General features: G+C 38.7%; 1 protein-coding gene across 3 annotated transcripts; it reads left to right on the forward strand.

Moving 5' to 3' along the window:
* Positions 1-8: 8 nt before the first annotated feature.
* Positions 9-17,049, forward strand: LOC136260458 (uncharacterized). 3 transcript variants are annotated; one of them, XM_066054185.1, is made up of 14 exons: positions 9-347; positions 8,453-8,551; positions 12,904-13,089; positions 13,139-13,240; positions 13,292-13,408; positions 13,466-13,573; positions 13,628-13,732; positions 13,784-13,882; positions 13,930-14,028; positions 14,073-14,115; positions 14,166-15,722; positions 15,778-16,360; positions 16,411-16,672; positions 16,725-17,049. In XM_066054185.1, the coding sequence occupies exons 1-14, from the start codon at positions 177-179 to the stop codon at positions 17,007-17,009; spliced, it is 3,816 nt and encodes a 1,271-aa protein (XP_065910257.1). In that variant the 5' UTR covers positions 9-176; the 3' UTR covers positions 17,010-17,049. The 3 variants fall into 3 exon arrangements, with proteins under 3 accessions (XP_065910257.1, XP_065910258.1, XP_065910259.1); XM_066054186.1 differs by lacking the exon at positions 9-347 and adding an exon at positions 5,705-6,289; XM_066054187.1 differs by lacking the exons at positions 9-347; positions 8,453-8,551; positions 12,904-13,089; positions 13,139-13,240 and having other exon boundaries at positions 13,309-13,408; positions 13,452-13,573.
* Positions 17,050-18,508: the final 1,459 nt, after the last annotated feature.

The following is an 18,508-nucleotide window of genomic DNA, read 5'->3' on the forward strand; positions in this document are numbered from 1 at the left end:
CGGGACGGTTTAGCGCGCGCCCCGTAGGTTGACATTTCTCAAAGAAAGCAAGAAAGACAGAAAGAAAGCCGGGTGTTGTGAAGAACAAGTAGAACGAGATCTCAAACTAAGCATTATCAATTCATAGAGCAAAGAATATTCGTCCAAGGACTATCAAAGCGGCTAGCGTGATCGTAATGGCGGAACAAGGCCTAGGTTACTTGGCAGAGGATTCATTCTACTCTTGCTTCTCAAATGTTGACAAAAGGAATAGTCACAGTTTGATGTTTGATGCATTGTATTCGAAACACTTCAAATTTGTACTTAAACTAGTTGAAATTGGCGTGCCAACCAACATCACAAATGAGGTAGGCGTGCCATAGCATCATGTGCACTTAATATCTATGGTAGAACTCTCACTATATGGTCAGCTCTGTATATGTAAAATGGTAATGTATGATTTTGACTCCAGTTTCAGAACTGCCCCTGGGGTGGATTAAAGCAGGGTTCTGTCCCATATGTGTATTTTGCCCTCATTGTATGCGTATGGGATAGCCCATATGCGTACTGGATATACCGTACATGTACGGGCAGCATAAATATTTTTTTGAGGCGTTGATGCCATTGCTCGCTGTTGCTTTGAACGTGAAGTCTTCAATGGTATGCGACTCTCATAAGCTTTCTTTACTTTCACCAGTGTCCTTGGAAAAACTTCTGATTCCAAAATCATTATGATTAGGCTAGTTATGTAGCCTAGCTAGCTGACTGGCTCTGCACAACTCTTCTTTTCACTTTAACCATGCAGTGGACAGGCATGACAATATGTAGCTATACAACACACTTACTTAGCCAAGCCATATAGGTATATAGCTAAACACAATGATAAAAAACTTTTTTTTTTTAAAACAAAAAAACGAAATTTCCCTTTTGATGTCGGCAATCTCGATCTTAAAACAGTCGACATGGATTTGCTTCACTGTTTGTGTGGTAGTCACTAGTGACACAATGAGTTTAACTCTAGAGTTTCAGAGGGATAGTGTAAATGACAGGTGAGTTACAGGCTGGCCGAATTTGACAATGTTTGTTCTTGTAAAATCCTCATGTGTAGTGGTTGCATCATTTATTGCCTACAGCGCACATTTCTGTTTTACTGGCTGCACGACTCACTACCATGAGTCTTGATCAAGCACTACTGAAAATTTTGTTTTGTTTAGACTAAAAGTTGGCAAATTTCATGTGCCTACATGCCCTGTTTTCACAGGTCCAGTCACAAATAAGTCTGTTTCCACCCCTGTATAAACTATGCATGACAAAGAATGTATATCTCTATGAATTACAGATATGGTATTAACCTATTAATAAACAAAGAGTCTCCACGTAATTAGTTCTGTTGAACAGCATGGTCCTGTAAAATTGACATGCTGCATGTCTTCAAAAACTATACTGCCAATTAATCCTCTTGTTGATGCATTGCAGGTGGTACCACGCAAGGCACTTAATCTGAATATGAACACATAGTTATAAAGAAACTCACCCAAGCACTTTCCTACTAGTCTTGCTGGCTAGAGCAAACACATTCATCAATGTTCACAGATATCCTTTCTAAATCAATAGAAGTAGTGTGTAGTTGTTGTTTTAATTCATTACATATTAACTAAAGCTAGATCTATTCCATGGCACAATCATCTATATACCTTATAGCCCACTTATAGCAGCCTTTCTACCAATGACACATACATACTGTATGCAATCATGTTTTGATGTTGTACACAGAGCTTGTTATAATTATAGCTTAGCTAACCTGCAAAAAGGGTACTGGATATACAGGAAGACCCTCTGATATAAGAGTGATTACACATACTACAATTAGGGGAAGATGACTATAAGGTATATCCTTTGTCCCATATGCATATGGAATGCCCGTACGTGTAAGGCATCCTGTACGAGATATTCCATACGCGTATGGGCAAAACACACGTATAGGTAAGAACAATGGTCTTCAACCGATAAGTACCATCCCCAGAATTTCATATTAACAACTGTTGCCTCTAGCAACCCGAATTTACATTAGGTACCTCTGTACCTGTATTGTTAAATTAAAGTTGCACATATACGTTGTATTGACACACGTGAGTTGTAATACCGTGATAGTTATCATAATCGTGATATGTTGCATCCTACATGTAATTGTGAAAGTAGTAAAATGTCACAATCGTTTAGCCCTATGAAGTGGTAAAGAGTTTAGGCATATATGTGTGTGTGCGTGCGTGCGTGGGTGTGTGTAAAACTGTTCAACACAATCAAGACCATAGGTAGTTACAATTTAATACAAACAGCATAATGAATAATAGTATCCTTAGAAACAGTAAGCTTTTAACTACGTAGTAAAATTTATTCATACAATGAACTGTCTCAGAAGCGTAGGCTTGTGTTTTGGATTGTGTTCTTCCATAGCACTATTTGGTATACATTTGCATGTGATGTCACACACCACAATTATTTATAATACATATCAACATCATAATGCTGACATACACCAACCAAACCCCGGATATAGTGGGGGTAGGAAGGGATTTGTACGACCATACATTCATGTATCAGTCAGTGATAACGTGGTTTTTAGTTCAACACCTTCCACAGACTCATGATGTGGTTCAGACATCGCCAGCTGGACGAATGCAGCATGCATGTGCCACACATGTGATCTAAAGAATTTGAATTGTTTGATGTTTGGATTTATTCTGGTTGTCCACGTAGGCCAAATGCAAAAATATCATGTGAATAGAAATAACCAATGAAATTTCACGCCAAGCAGATGGCACTAGTTTAAACTTAAGTTAAGGCTACTGATCTTTTGTATGGAAGAATGGCTATGCCTAATATTTGAGCTAAAATAAAAGTCAATCAATCCCATTGACTACTTTCAAGCATGTGACTTTTAATGCTTTGTCCCGAGTCAACCAACCGGAAATAGACTGTACGAATATACTGAATAGCTGTTAAATGTTTTAGGCACATGCTGGTTTACACTGGTAAGTTTCCTGGATATAAATACAAATTCCCACTATCTTTGGGAAAGTTCGTGATCAATTCCCCCACCATCCTTAACTTTCCCCCACCCTCAGCCCGTAACTACCTGTGGTAGTCAGGCATTACTTTGATAGGCGCAAAACTCGATAACAGCTAAGGCTACAGGATTGATTTTTTCACTGTTCGATGTATCTTTGTCCCGAAATGTGCCTTTTGGCATACCGCAGTACGTACAATGCACGTATCATGGACTTACCTATGTCTTCCTTTGTGTCCCATTTCTTTCTGCTGACTGCCCAAGGTGTCGATTCACGGCAGCACAATGCATGGTTTCCTGTTTGTAAACGTGAATTGTCCATATTTTCTGTGGTGACTGGATTGATTGTAGAGGCGCTTCTAATACTGTTGTTCTTTTATAATGCTGTGTAACAGGCTGAACATAGCTGAAAGCAAAGCGTAATGGCTACTTCACTTTCTAGTCAGTAATTAATAACTGGGGTGCACGTTCAGACGAAAACATTAACTCTGGCGCCATCCTTTTCCTTGATGCGGTATGCAAGGGTTCACCAGTCATAATAAAAAATGTTACAAAAAAAAGTAAACTAACAAGTATAAGGAAAAATTAGGAATTTTAAGTTCGCTTAAGGATCAACTATAACATAGAAAAAAAAGTAGGGAAACAATGGAGGTCGCCTACACCTGCAGATATACTAACGAACATTTTGGTAATCCTTCATTCAGTACAGAAATTCCTTATACTGATATGATTACCACTGGTCAGTTGTTCACCACTTAATTTTAATTTCTACCTAATAAATAAAACACTAGTTATAGTTTCATAGATCTAGGAAATACTAGAGTGTTCTAGAACATTCTTTGTGCATTGTGCTCTGAAAGATGTGTGCTCTATTAGAGTACTAGAAAAATGTTATAGACTATATCAAGACAAACATGTGCAGTGGTGTGTTTTGCAGCCAAGTACAGCCAGTGTGGGTGTGCGACAAACAAGTGTGTATTTTACAGCTCATTTTATGGAACCAAGAAATGTTGTATTCATGTATCTGTAGCTTGATAGTGTCAGAACAGTAATTGACCATTTTTGGGAAGGGCACCTCCCATTTCAAGAATCCACCCAGCCATTATTGAGATACACACCTTCAAAGTTCGTCTTCTTTTCTTTGTATTTTTCTTACAGTGTAAGTTTCTTATTTTATAATTCTATTCAATCAAGTCACCATGTAGAGAGTCAATTCAGCTACAAACAAGTCACCCTGTAGAGCGTTCAGCCTTGTACAATCACCCTGTAGATCTCGCCATTACGCTTTGATATAGTCTATACATAGCATCCTGTACAGAGTTCAGTTGTGTAACAAGTCACCGTAATAGCTACATAATAATCATTTTCATACATAGATTCACATAAATAGTAGCCTTCGATAATTCCTGTAGTAAAGGGAAAAAAAGGTTAAAAACCACAAAGGCAACTATAGGCTGGCTTTGGGACTTGTAATTACACAGAAGTGATTGCCCAAAAAAGCCTGGCTATAAAAAAAGGGTGCATCCCTTCAAAAATGCCAGGGTGAAAAATTATGAAACATTATGCCAATTGTTAGCATCACTGCAGCCATTTCTTATCTGCCACCTTTGATTTCTTAAATGTTTCACCCTGGCATTTTTGGAGGGCTGCACCTTTTGGCTCTTTTGGTAATATGTCCCACTCTGCGTGGGCAGTTCAAAGGCCCCGCCAGTGCCATAATTTGTATATGGCACTCTTGCTGACCGCAGCGAGTGCATTATAACCTATAACACACTGGTTGCGATTTTGCAGACCGCAACGAGTGCATTGTAAGTTATAATGCACTGACCGCAGTGCAATACATTGCACTGGCTGCGGTTTTGTGCAGCAATGCACAAGTTCCGGCATCTGAGACCACTACGACACCTCACCTAATAGGTGGAAAGACACCTCACAGATCACTTGAATTCTTTTATAGCCTGACATGTAAAGGTTGATTGTGGGCTATAACGTCACCAATACGTATAATGTTTAGCAGCCAATGGCGATTGAAAAAGCCAACGCAGTGGCCACAACTCTAGTCTACATATATATAAACGTACTTATACACCTTACTAGTCTGGTGCCATCTGAGCCCAGATTAAACTGTAGCCCACTTCAACAACAACTCAATAAAACTAAATAATACTTACCTTTACGTTCGATTGTGGTAACCAGTTTTTGTCATGCCACCAGATTTGTGTTTAGCCAGTGTGAATAGTAAGAATTAGACTAGTATCATTTAGTAGTTAGGTTTTGTTTACTTAAACCGTCTATTAGCTGCTTTTTTTCACTCGAGAGAATCACTATGGCGATTGGTCTGGCGTTTAGTCTATATGGCGATTGAGTGATCATGCTGGCATGCTGAGCACAACATGATGAGAGTCGAACAGCGAATGCAGGTTAGTGATATAACCCATAGCGTGCTAGCTTTCAATATCTTAGGCGAGATCTCGGGTGGCTGCAGTACTGTAGAGGGAACGTCATAGCAACATTCGGCTTGGTTACCCACAATCGATGTTAGAAACTTGGCCTTTTAAAGTGTTACAGCTGTCTTGTAAGACTCTCCCCACCTATTAGGTGAGTGGTACGTAATAGTTATATAATCTGCACTTGTGCTCTGCCTGTATAAACTAGAGATGGACCGATACCACTTTTTACCGATATTTCCGATACCAGTATTTGTACTGAAATTATTTGCCGATGCCGATACTATACATTGAAGCCTAGACAAGTTTATTATAGAAATTTCATTGTTGTGATACATAGCTAGCTATTAAAATATCACAGTAATTGATTGATCTCAGTTCAATCAAGTTTTAAATATTCATTGTATAACAGCTAAACATGATAAAACATCATTGTGGATTACTAATTTCTTGATTTGAGGTAGTTTTCTTGTAAGCTTATTGATAAGGCAATTAATTGCGTGGGCGGCCGATAATTGTACAATGTTTGTTACAGCTTTTCAACCAAACCTTTTCATGAAAAGGCAAGCCAAGTAGTCATAAACTTATTTCTTGAGGAACAACTGCATTACCATTTAATTACAAAGGATTCACGTGCTCTAATATATTAGAATACACACGGAGCAGTTGCAGCAATACTTGGAAAAGAGTAACAAAGGCTTTGTTTCGCTACTTTGTTAGCTCAACTAATTTACTGATTGGCTCAACTAAGTTATTAGCTACTGGAAACTTAGCTAGAGATGGTTTAATAAAAGTGGTGAGTGTCTACTGTGGTATCTGTACCTTGTATTACCGATACCGATCCGATACCGATACTGGTATCGGTCCACCTTTAGTATAAACGCACTTGCCTTCGGGCCTGACGGCCCTCAGGCTCGTGCATTTATATCAGGCAGAGCACTCGTGCCCGTTGTATAACTATATAATGTACCACTCTGCGTGGGAAGTTCAAAGGCACCGCCAGTGCCATAATTTGTATATTGCACTGCTGCAGACCGCAGCGAGTGAATTATAACTTATAACGCACTGGTTGCGGTTTTGTAGACCACAACGAGTGCATTATAAGTTATAATGCACCGACCGCAGTGCAATATACAGATATTGCACTGGCTGCGGTTTTGTGCAGCATAGCACAAGTGCCGGTGGCGAAGACCACTACGACACCTCACCTAATAGGTGGAAAGACACTTCACAGATCACTCGAATTCTTTTATAGCCCGACATGTAAAGGTCGATTGTGGGCCATAACGTCACCAATACGTATAATGTTTACAAGCAGCCAATGGCGATCGAAAAAGCCAACGCGGGTGGCCACAACTCTAGTCTACATATATATAAACGTACTTATACACCTTACTAGTCTGGTGCTATCTTAGCCCAGAGTAAACTGTAGTCCACTTCGACAATGACTCAATAAAACAAATATATTCTAAATAATACTAACCTTTACGTTCGATTGTGGGAACCAGTTTTGTCATGCCACCAGATTCGAGTTTAGCCAGTGTGAATAGTAAGAAATAGACTAGTATCGTTTAGTAGTTAGATTTTGTTTACTTAAACCGTCTATTTAGCTGCTTTTTTTCGCTCGAGAGAATCACTATGGTGATTAATCTGGTGCTTAGTCTATATGGCACACTGGCATGCTGAGCACTACATGATGAGAGTCGAACAGCGAATGCAGGTTAGTGATATAACCCATAGCGTACTAGCTTTCAATATCTCAGGTGGCTGCAGTACTGCAGGGGGAACGTCATCGCAACGTCTGGCTTGGTTACCCACAATCGATGTTAGAAACCTGGCCTTTATAAGTGTTACAGCTGTCTTGTGAGACTCTCCCCACCTATTAGGTGAGTGGTACATAACAGTTATACAACGTGCACTCGTGCTCTACCTGTATAAACGCACTTGCCTTCGGGCCTGACGGCCCTCAGGCTCGTGCGTTTATATCAGGCAGAGCACTCGTGGCCGTTGTATAACTATATAATACGTCATGAGATATGACATTTTATAAGCTTGTAGTTTTCCGCTCGGTTTTCCCATGCATTGTCAAGTATGGTTTCCCCTAAAATGAACGGTGTTTGCCAGAATGCTGCTGTTAAAAACCATCATAGAATTATCACCTTTAGGGAATAATACTCTTAGTGCATCTAACATCCAGCATTAAAACAAATAATAAAAAAATACAAGTAAATTTCAATGAAACAACATAGCTCATTTGCAGCCACAGTGAGAACATGTGACAAGTAGGTAAATGCATTGGAAAAATCACAAGGCTCGTGCTCAATGATTTTTTAGCTTAATTTTTAGTTTTTTACACAGCAAACACTGCTAGTAGCAGTATTAATGCATCATAATATCAAAAGTTACTATTATCTATTTTGTATTAAAAGAGCTTGTGTGTATGTGTGTATCGGATCATGACGTAGCAATTGATAATGTTTCAAACTCTTTTTTTTGATAATCCCTGTAAATTGTTGAATGTACTGGACAACTTGTTAACTCCAATGTATCTGCTTAAGAACAGAACAGGTGATTTAATTGCTAAAGCATTTAATGTGTTAAACCATTACACACTAGAAAATGAAACATTAGCAAGCTTTCAAATACCGTGATTTGCACTGATTAATTTATTTTGTCAAAATACAAACCTGCTTTTTATTATATACCCATCTTTTCGTGAGTGCAAAATATCAAATGTACTTCTCTTAATAATGTACTGTTATTCAAAAATACAATATTGCCCATCCCTACTCCTGGCAGCAGCAATGTCAGAATTAATGCATCAAATTTTTAATTTACTTCAGTAGCAAATAATATTTGGGCAACTGGGCTACAGGTGGACCTGTCAACTTTCCCCAGTGTATCTGCCGCTACCAATACCAACAGTCCATATTCTTGTTCTGTTTTTCTTCATGTATAGGATAACGCTACGCCATTATTAGTAGCTGTGCAGCAACATTGTCCACCAGATATTATTAAACATTTGATGACACTGGATGTGATTGGATTATCTGATAAGGTATGTGTAGTCAGATTCTGTTTGTTTTAAGTACATTTTTATTGTGTATACTATTTATTCACTCTAAAAAAACGAGTGTGCACCCTGAAAAGAAACTAATAATAAGTTTAGTAGTATTAGTTTAGTTTAATTTAGTTTATAGTATTAGTTTTTTTTGTGCAAAGCACAACTCTGCTGGTGGACCTCAATGGTGCACAGAGAGCAAGTGCCTTTCTCCCCTCCCCTCCCCTTAACTTAACCCTACAAATAGTACTACTGAACGTTTGTTTAATGATGTTCAACCAAAGCAACTCAGTGGCGGATCCAGAGGGGGCACGGGGGGTATATGTGCCCTTCCCCTTCACTGTTCTTCATCATCACGTTTGGAGGATTGAATATGTTGTATGCAATGACCGTTCTATTACAGTATTTGACTATTAAAGCTTCTTGATCTTTAATGAAACATTTCCTTGGTTTGAAGATGGAAAAGGGTGAGGGGGAATGGCATGTACCCCCTTCTGTATGTCCCATTTACAAGCTTTCCTAGGAGAGTATAAGCCTATGCAATATGTTTATACCAAGCAGTGGCTGCTCTCTGTATACCACAACTATCCAACACAAATTATTTCCAGTGGCGGATACAGGGGGATTGCAGTGGTTTCTAAACTATTTAGTTACAGTCATAAAATAAAGTAACTATAATAATAATGTTACATATTATATTACTTTGTGTACACAGCCTTAAGCGGTCACATGTGCAACTACCACCTTATCACATGACATGATCACATTGTTGGGCAATGTGTAAATCTTGGTTATAAGAGAAAGTACAGGTGTAATTACTTCATTCATTAGTAGGCTTTGTTACTTCTTTGTGGCTAGGCATTACTTGGTGGATTCGTAACATGATTAGTAACAAAGCTACTTGTAGTAATAAAATTCTAGTCATTACAGTAACTCCATTACTTAGGTAATGTGTTACATTTGTAAGTAGTTTTATAACTAAGCATATGTCAAGTTATAATACTTAGTTATACCGTATAGCAGAAATTTTTGGCGGGAGAAAATTTTGGCGAATTTGGCGAATTTGAATGCATTCGCCAAAATTTTCCTGTTTGTAAAAAGGAAGCATACGGTTGTGTACACGTTGCGAAGATGGCGTTACTTCAGTACTTCAAACTTAAGAAGGAAAGACAGCACTTACCCGACCCCAATGGTCCGCTCAGTCTTAAAGTCCCGTCCTCTGGAATTTCTGCAGCTAATTTGTGCGTAAGCAAGCTACTGGATAAGACCAGCACCGATACTAGTAATGGAGAGTGCAGTGTGACGGGCACCCGAGGTCCGTACACAGTGTTTACCCCAGCTCAAAAGTACGAGATAGGTAAGAGAGCTGCTGAAACTGGAACAACACCTGCAATGCCTTATTATGCCAAACATTACCCGGATCTCTCAAAGAAACTGAAAGAAACCTCGGTACGGCGGTTTAAGGACAAGTACAAGGAAGAACTTAAGAAATCAATTCACAGTTCCACATATGAGTCACCACTGGCAGTTAAAGAGTTGGTTCCCAAGAAGAGAGGAAGGCCATTGCTAATTGGTGAAGAACTAGATGATCAAGTTAAAGAGTACGTAAGGGAGCTCAGGAGAGAAGGAGTTGTTATTAATAGCGATGTAGTAATAGCTGTTGGAACTGGAATTGTGATGAACAATGATGCAAATTTGTTGCTTGTTAATGGTGGTTACATAGATCTTACTAAACATTGGGCAAAATACCTTCTTTCTCGTATGGGCTTTGTAAAGAGGAGAGCTAATACAAAAGCCAAGATTACTGTGGAGCATTTTGATGAGCTGAAGAAACTGTATTTGCTTGAATTCAACAATGTAGTTGAAATGGATGAGATCCCCTTTAAATTAGTGATAAATTGGGACCAGACTGGTATAAATTACATCCCTGTAGCATCATGGACGATGGCAGAAGAGGGGTCTAAAAAAGTGGAAATGATCGGCAAGGATGACAAGCGACAGCTAACTGGCTTGTTTGCATGTTCCATGTCAGGGGATTTTCTTCCAATCCAATTAGTTTACCAGGGAAAGACTGACAAAAGCCTTCCAAGATTTCAGTTTCCATCAGACTGGGATGTGACTTGTATGGCCAATCATTGGTGCAACGAATCTACCATGCGCCGATATATCCAAAGGATTATTTTACCATACCTTGACCAAAAACGAAAGGAACTTAAACTTTCCGCTGAACAACCTGCTGTTCTGATTTTTGATAATTTTAAAGGACAGTGCACCACAGAGCTGTTTAAGTTGCTGGATTCAAAGAATATTAATGTGATTTTAATTCCAGCAAATTGTACAGACCGATTGCAGCCACTAGATATAAGTGTCAATAAAGCTGCAAAAGAGTTTCTCAGGAAGCAATTTCATCAGTGGTATGCTAAACAAGTCTGTGCTCAGTTACAGCACAAGTGCAAAAAGGAGCCAGTAGACCTTCGAGCCAGTATTGTGAAACCATTAGGGGCACAATGGATGGTGGAGATGTATGACTATTTTAAGAGGAAGCCTGACATTATTCGTAACGGATTTGCAGTAGCAGGGTTATTGAAATAATTTTGTTGTGATACCAATTTTGATTGTGATTTGTAAATGACACTGTATACAATGATATTATAAATTGTGTGATTGTAAACTTATGTACATAATTTCAATTGATGATTGTCATAAAGGATAAATCAAAGGCACGGAAATGGGATCATCTTCTTGTTTTCAAAACAGTTAACTAAGTGTGCTCGCATTGACTGTTGCTGAAACTTTTGTCTAGCTGGATTCTGACCAAAAGCAATGGATGTTGCAAATGCTATAGAAAAAAGCCCACAATCCTTAACTCCCATTTGCTTTTGTGGCCTTATCACTTTCATAACTGGAGAGCTTGTAGTACTTGATTGAAACAGTTGTGAAATGGTGGCCTTTTTCTCAACATCCATTGCGCTGAATAGAGAGTCAACAATGAGCACTTGGTTATTTGTACATTTCACTGTAGTTGCTACAATCCAGTGATGTCTAGCTTTGCAATGAATTATTTGCAATTTATTCTTCACCTCATCTACTGGGAGAAGACCTGTGGATTTGGTTTGCTGCAATGTTGACTTTAGGCCATTTAGCTGTGGAAACTGAGCCTTAACAAATTTTGTGCCATGTTGATTTGGAGGTCAGAGAGTTCAACACCCATAATGATGTCTTCAAATTGCTTACATTGTAACTTTTGCCTTTTAGTTGGAGGTTGATCAACATCTGCCATGCTGAACAGCTGTGATTCATCATCAGTCTGTGCTGGTTCAATCTTGATTGGTGGCTGGGAAACAGCAGGGCTACTGGCACTGGAGCTTTCTGAGCTAATAGGAGGGAGAGGCAGTTCAATTTTTAAGCTCAAGGCAGCACTAATTAGCCTTTCTGTTTTTTCTAACAACTCCGGTGGTTGAGTTTTCGGTGTCTGGAAAATTAAAATGCAGGGTACCTCCAAGCCTCCTTGAGGCAAGTCTTCAGAATATCGCCTGCTAGCACTCACTCGGCAGGTAATTGAACCTCCCCGCCTAATAAAAATTGAACACAATGAAGAAATCTTTCGCGGACAATGCCCAACGATAACTCCGTCTTTTTTCACAGCCACTGCAAAGGTATTGTGAATATTTCCTACTTCTCTTTCACATAAAAGAACTTCTCCATCGATGGCTGCTTCCCAGATCGCCTTGTAAACATGATAACTGCGGATCATTGCTTGAACTGAGAAAGATCTTGAGCCCGCCATACTGCAGTTGCCACGTGGACTGAAACGCGTTTGAATCACTCAGAATCACGTGATTTTTTCGCTATATCGCAGCGCTGTTTAATTAAGTGCGGACGACACATACTAGCTTCATTCGCCAATATATTATTCGCCAAATCTAATTAATTATTGATTCGCCAAAATTTTCCGCTATACGGTACTGTACCATAAAAAGTAATACTATTAATGCCACACCAATCAAAGTCACAGATGGGCAGCGCGAACCACAAAAATACATACAAATCAGCAAAGTATGGGATAAATAATTATTGTTTTTGTGCATCCCTATAGAGCATGCATGCATGCTTCCACTATTATGCAAAATTATATACCATTATTCTTTTGTTGCACTGCCTCTGAATTGTGATTTTGCTGAGTAATTTGGTTGCCTTATTTAATGCATGTTCAGTGTAGAGAAAAAAAAGGCAGCGACATTACTAGCCAGGTTTAGAGTTAAAAGGAATTAATTGGTTTTATGCAGCAACTTGGGCGAAGTTGTTTACGGATGGGATATATTTTATGTTATTATTGTTACTTTCTACAGCACAAGATGACTCCATTACATGAATCAGTGCTAAGAAACAATCATGAAATACTAAGGGAAATGGTTAATGTAATTCAAGACACTCCTTTACCTGAAATTGATCTTAAGAATAGAGAAGAACAAATCAGGGCTTGTCGTGATGGCCTACGCAAAGATAAGTCATCTTTGCTGAATAAGAAAAATAAGGTATGTACATACAGTTAATTAATGGGTGGGGCTACTACATGTACTGCAGGAGGGCTGGACTCCACTGCACTATGCTGCTGATCGTGGACATGTTAATGTGTTACAAGTTCTAGTGATGGCTGCAAGCTGTGATGTTACCATCAGCAATAAGGTTGTAGATTTTGAATTATGTAATTTGTATGGAGTATTAAACACCGTACAGAACAAACAGACAGCATTCCACTTGGCAGCTAGAAGTGGTCATCTAGACTGTCTTCAACTGTTATATGTTGCTGCTGAGAGTAGTCAGTCACTTGATGATCTTCCTAGAGTGGACAAGGTGGAGGCTGGGTGATGAAATTAGTTACTTATTGTTATCATAGCTTGTTCTATGTAGAAAGGGTGGAATTTAGCATGTCATGCTAGCGCACATGATGAAGTAAAAGTAATAGAATGGTTGTTGAAGAATATGCCACAGCATGCTGATATTAATCACTATACTGAGGTAAGTATATCTTCCTGCTAGTATTTCTATGATGCTGTGCTGTTGTCAATGCAGAAAGGATACACTCCATTGTTGTTAGCTTGTGATTTTCAAAAATTGAACATATTGAAATTCTTGTTAAATCATGACCTCATTAGTGAAATAGCTACAACTACTAAGGTAAGTCCTCAGAAATAACACTGTGGGAGATATAATTCAGATACTATTCAGGATGGTAAAACCGCACTTCATTTAGCAGCTTTGCATGATTCAGTGGAGATTGTTCAACTTCTATTAAGTAAAGATTTCCCCATAGGTCAAGATGATGAGGTACATGAAGTATAACTAAATCTTTTATCACATGTCTACACACACAGAAAGGTGAGACTGCCCTTCATGTTGCTTATAAGAAAGGAAGTCATCAAGTGTGGAGGTTGCTGTTTGATGAAGGTGCTGACCCAAACAAAAAGAATAAGGTTTAATAGAGTTAATATGAAATGATGGTTAATTAAACTTGTAGGCTGGAAAATGTCCTGAAGACTTGAAATATGAAGATTTGAGAGGTATAAGATTCGAAAAATCTGTAGCAATTTTACTTCTTGCTATGTAATAGTTCCTGTTGAGGTTAAGAAGAGAGGAGAGAAAGCTGTTGAAGGGTACATTGCAGCTCTGAGAAAAGGAAAGAAAAAGATGCCACGTTGCAAGTTGATGATTGTAGGAGAGGCTGGAGTAGGCAAAACCAACTTGCTGAATTTACTGACCGGAGAAGAGTTTGTAGCAAAACACGAGGAGACTGAAGGAGTTGATATTGACCTTGTCAGTACCAGTGACATTAGTACTGATCGCGAGATATGGAGGAAGAGTGCCACTGAAGTAAGTGAAGAGTACAGAAGTGTCGCTGTTGACCTAGTAGCTGATGAGTTACGTAATACTACACCCATACAACCACAGAAGAAACATGTTCATAATGCTGTGGATGGTATATCACTGAATTCACTTTACAATCGCTTTGATACACTACTACAAAAATATAGAAAGCAACCAAACAAATCTAAGGCTACATTTTCCTCCTCTAGTTCTCGTCCTTCTGTTTCAGAAAGAAGAAGAGGAGATAAACAATTTAATAAATCTGCAATACATTTGTCATCATTATCATATCAACCTCCTCCATCTCATGTTCAGATACCAGTTCACAAACCAACTTTACCTCAACCAAAATATGACACTCATATAGCAGAGCAGCAGCTGGAACAAACATCCAAGGCAGTACCCAAGGAGGAGCCAAATTCCAGCACTATGGTACATCCTCCACCAACTATTGTTGCTTCGGGGGAGGCATCAAAGAAATTGAAGCAGGAAAAGTTGGCACAGTCGTCAATAAAATCAACGCCTTTGGATTCTACAAACAACAAACTCCAAACCAAAATTTCAGGTCAAGATGATATTGTCATTCTCCATGAGGCATCAAAGAAATCTAAGCAGGCAAAATCAACACAATCAACATTACCATTAAAATTGACATCTTTTGACTTTGCTGGCCAAAAGCATTACAAGCCAATGCACCATTGCTTTATTACTTCACGAGCTATTTATGTTGTTGCCTTTAATGCCCGTCAACTGCTGTATGGTGACCAAACAGTTGTCATTCAGGAATTAAAATTTTGGATCAATAGCATTCGTGTTCACACTAATGCCGAGGTGGTGTTAGTGGGCACTCATAAGGGTCCATATGATGGTGCTTCTGGTGATGATCTTACTAAGGAAGAGAAGAAATCATTTCGTCAACTAAGCAAACAAGAAATGGAGAAAATAGATAATCTTCTGAAAAAGCATTTTGATAAAGATCACTATAATTTGGAGCTTTTTGAGGGTAGCAGAATTATGGCATTGGTGGAGAGTTCAATCAGAAGTGAAAATGACAGTAGTGAATCTGGAGCTAATGTGGTTTGTAAGAAATTGCATCATCTTGGTGACAACCGTCCTGAGAACAAAGATGATCTACCAATTTCTTATCTTCGCCTTGAAGCAATGATCACTGAGAAAAGAAATCATGTTAGCTCACTTTTGGTTCATCGCAAAGAGATAGAGCAGTGGGTTAGAGATTGTGATATAGATGAGTGTCAGGTTGCTTTAGATTTTTTCCATGACATTGGAACACTCATTGATCCTAGTAAGTGCAGTGTAACACACACATACATACAAATAAAAATATTTCTTTACAATAGGGAACCTTCCTACTTTGTTCTTGTCCAAAAAGCAGATGGAGCCATTACATGATGTGGTATTGATCAAACTTCAGTGGCTAGCTGATGTGATGAAGGAGTTGATGAACATTGATCGAGGTGATGATAAGCTTCAACCTGAAGGGGAAAAAGATATGAAAAAGGCTTTACGTAAATTTGAAAACGAAGGAAAGGCTGACAAAAAAAGCGTAATGTTTCCACTATGGAGAAAGTACCACAATGGATCAGAGGAAGTGTTCCAGCAGATTTGTCTTTTACTAGAGGCATATGGGCTGATAGTTCCAATTGAACAGTCTCAATGTTACTATGTCCCTTGTAAGTTGCCTCAAAATGTAGAAGAATTTCCTTGCATAACTGATGATTATTGCAACAAAATTTCTCTCATCTGTAAAGATGGTCTTTTCCCTCCATTTCTCCTACATCATCTGATGTTCCTAATGTATCGAGAGCAAACTCCTTCATATTATCTATTCTCTGACAAGGAGTGTTTCATGGAGTATGTAAGAGACTGCCAGTGGTGGCTTAAACAAAATGAACATTGTGATAGTATTGACGTCACCATCAGGTTAGTACCATCTTAGACAGTATAGTCATGTATGCAGCCTTCTTCTATAGGACTAAAAAACAAGTTCGTACTATACTACCTGCCATGCTCTTACTACACAGATTGCTATTGAGGATAGTTAAAGAGTTGAAGGAAATCTGTTACAAGATAGGAATGATGGCTACTTGCACTGCATGTAGACAAGAACAATTCTTTACTTATATCACATACAATGTTAACAGTAAAGCAACTAATCAAAATGAATCTTTACAATGTAGCAAATGTCGAAATGAAGAGCAAGTTTCACCCAATTCAACATTGATTAAATCAAAGGTAAAATAATTTTTTTTATTAATATAATATAGTGTTGTCATTTTATGTTTAGAATTACAAATATGAAAAAACCTTCAATGGTTTTAAAGAGGACTTGGGTTTAGACCAGCTAGATGTTAATGTCAGACGTCATCTTATTAAATATTTTAAAAGGAATATTCGAGCTGAAGAAGCCACTGATGATGATGATGATGAAAGCATAATTCAACTTTGGTTTGAGGGTAATCGTGATGACCCATGGCCTTCTGTAATAACATTTTTGTCAAACTATAAAGACAGCAAAGTCACTGAGTACATTGTTGACAAGCTGAAACATGACATGTGTCATATATACTAGCTATTGTATAATGGTATTTCGTCTGCTACACAGTTGATATACTGAGTGTGCAATGCAAAAACAGCTAAGCTGTGGGGAAAACAGGTCCAGCATTTCAAAGGTGCAAAAAGAAAAGTGACAGCCAATACTGAAATGGCTGCAATGATGATAATGCCAACAGGGCCGCCCACAGGGGGGGGGGAAACTGGGGCATTTTGCCCCGGGCTCCAGCCTGAAAGGGGCCCCAGGAGGCCCCATGAAGGGCCCCTTGAATACCTGTTTAAAAGATCGATATACTCTAATAGAGCAGTCAGATCTAAATACTCTAATAGAGCAATCACAGTATTCTTCAGAGGAGCAGTGTAGTAAGCTTATAGATAAGGAGATATGGTTGGTGAGAGGTAGCTATTGTCATTGTTAGCAGGTCATGACCTTTTTTTTTTTTTTTTTTGATCTTCAACTTACAGCTTGGGTAAAGTTGTGATTCAGAATGGAAACCTCCTTGCCTCTGGGGCCCCACTTTAACTCTTTGCCCTGGGCACCTTAATTTCTCTGGGCAGCCCTGAATGCCAATCACATTTAATAATGCACAACACACATAAGGAGAGTGTGACTCCATAACGCATTGCACAGGAGTTGAGGATCAAAAGAAAAAAGTGGTTCCTTTTCAGTCTGTATAGTTTCACTTTGTATTTACTGCCCCTGCAAATCACTCTCTCATATGGTTGGTTTTTGTCTTTGACAAAAGAACTAACTCTACTAGCCTCATTGACTAAACTGAGTCACATTTCACATGTCTGTTTACACAAACGAGGGTTTTCAAGTTCACTTTTATGTTGCTTATTTAGACATATGGCTTAATGTACAGCTGGTGATAAATTTCAATATAATGTACCCAACGTTGTGGGGCTGGTGTCAAAGACTGTGGGCAAGGCCATCAGAGTAGGTGTGATCAGTGAGGCCAGAGCCTCACCCCTTTAATGTTTAGCTAGAAATAAAAGATTTCCCAAAAGAAGTGACCATGCAAACACTTAGTATTAATGGCAACAATTATTAAACTTGAATGAGTTAAGCAGTAGCTACAATTTAATTTTTTTTGGTCTTGCCAGGGCTCCAGTTATTATTACTTTTTTTAGTATCTTGGTAACCCTGAGACTAGACTCCTGTCCCCTTGTAGTCATATTGTACATGTAATTGTCAAATTATTATGACATTTATCTACGCTCTCTTATGGAGGTGCTTTTTGGCAGTGTTCAGTTATGATATCAGTAAACACTTGTCAGGTAGCTACAGTAACTAACTGTAGCACCTGACACAGTACAACCCAAAAAATTACCTCCAATAGAATCTCAAAATGTGCAATTTCAAAAAACCTGGGGAAATGGAGGTGGGTGTCTCCAGACTGAGCCTCACCACTTTTACTCTAATGCCCCTGGCTGTGGGTAATTTGTTGGTGACCACAAACCAAACCATAAACAAACAGTGAGATGCATGGTTGGAGTTTTAACCCACTTGTCTGA

Source organism: Dysidea avara, chromosome 7, assembly GCF_963678975.1.
Source record: "Dysidea avara chromosome 7, odDysAvar1.4, whole genome shotgun sequence".
In the NCBI taxonomy this organism is placed as follows: Eukaryota; Metazoa; Porifera; class Demospongiae; order Dictyoceratida; family Dysideidae; genus Dysidea; species Dysidea avara.

Coding starts and splice junctions, on each gene's coding strand:
- LOC136260458 (XM_066054185.1), top strand. CDS start 177: ATGGCGGAACAAGGCCTAGGTTACTTGGCAGAGGATTCATTCTACTCT. Junction 13,883..13,929: donor CCATAGGTCAAGATGATGAG/GTACATGAAGTA, acceptor CTACACACACAG/AAAGGTGAGACTGCCCTTCA. Junction 15,723..15,777: donor TGGAACACTCATTGATCCTA/GTAAGTGCAGTG, acceptor TCTTTACAATAG/GGAACCTTCCTACTTTGTTC.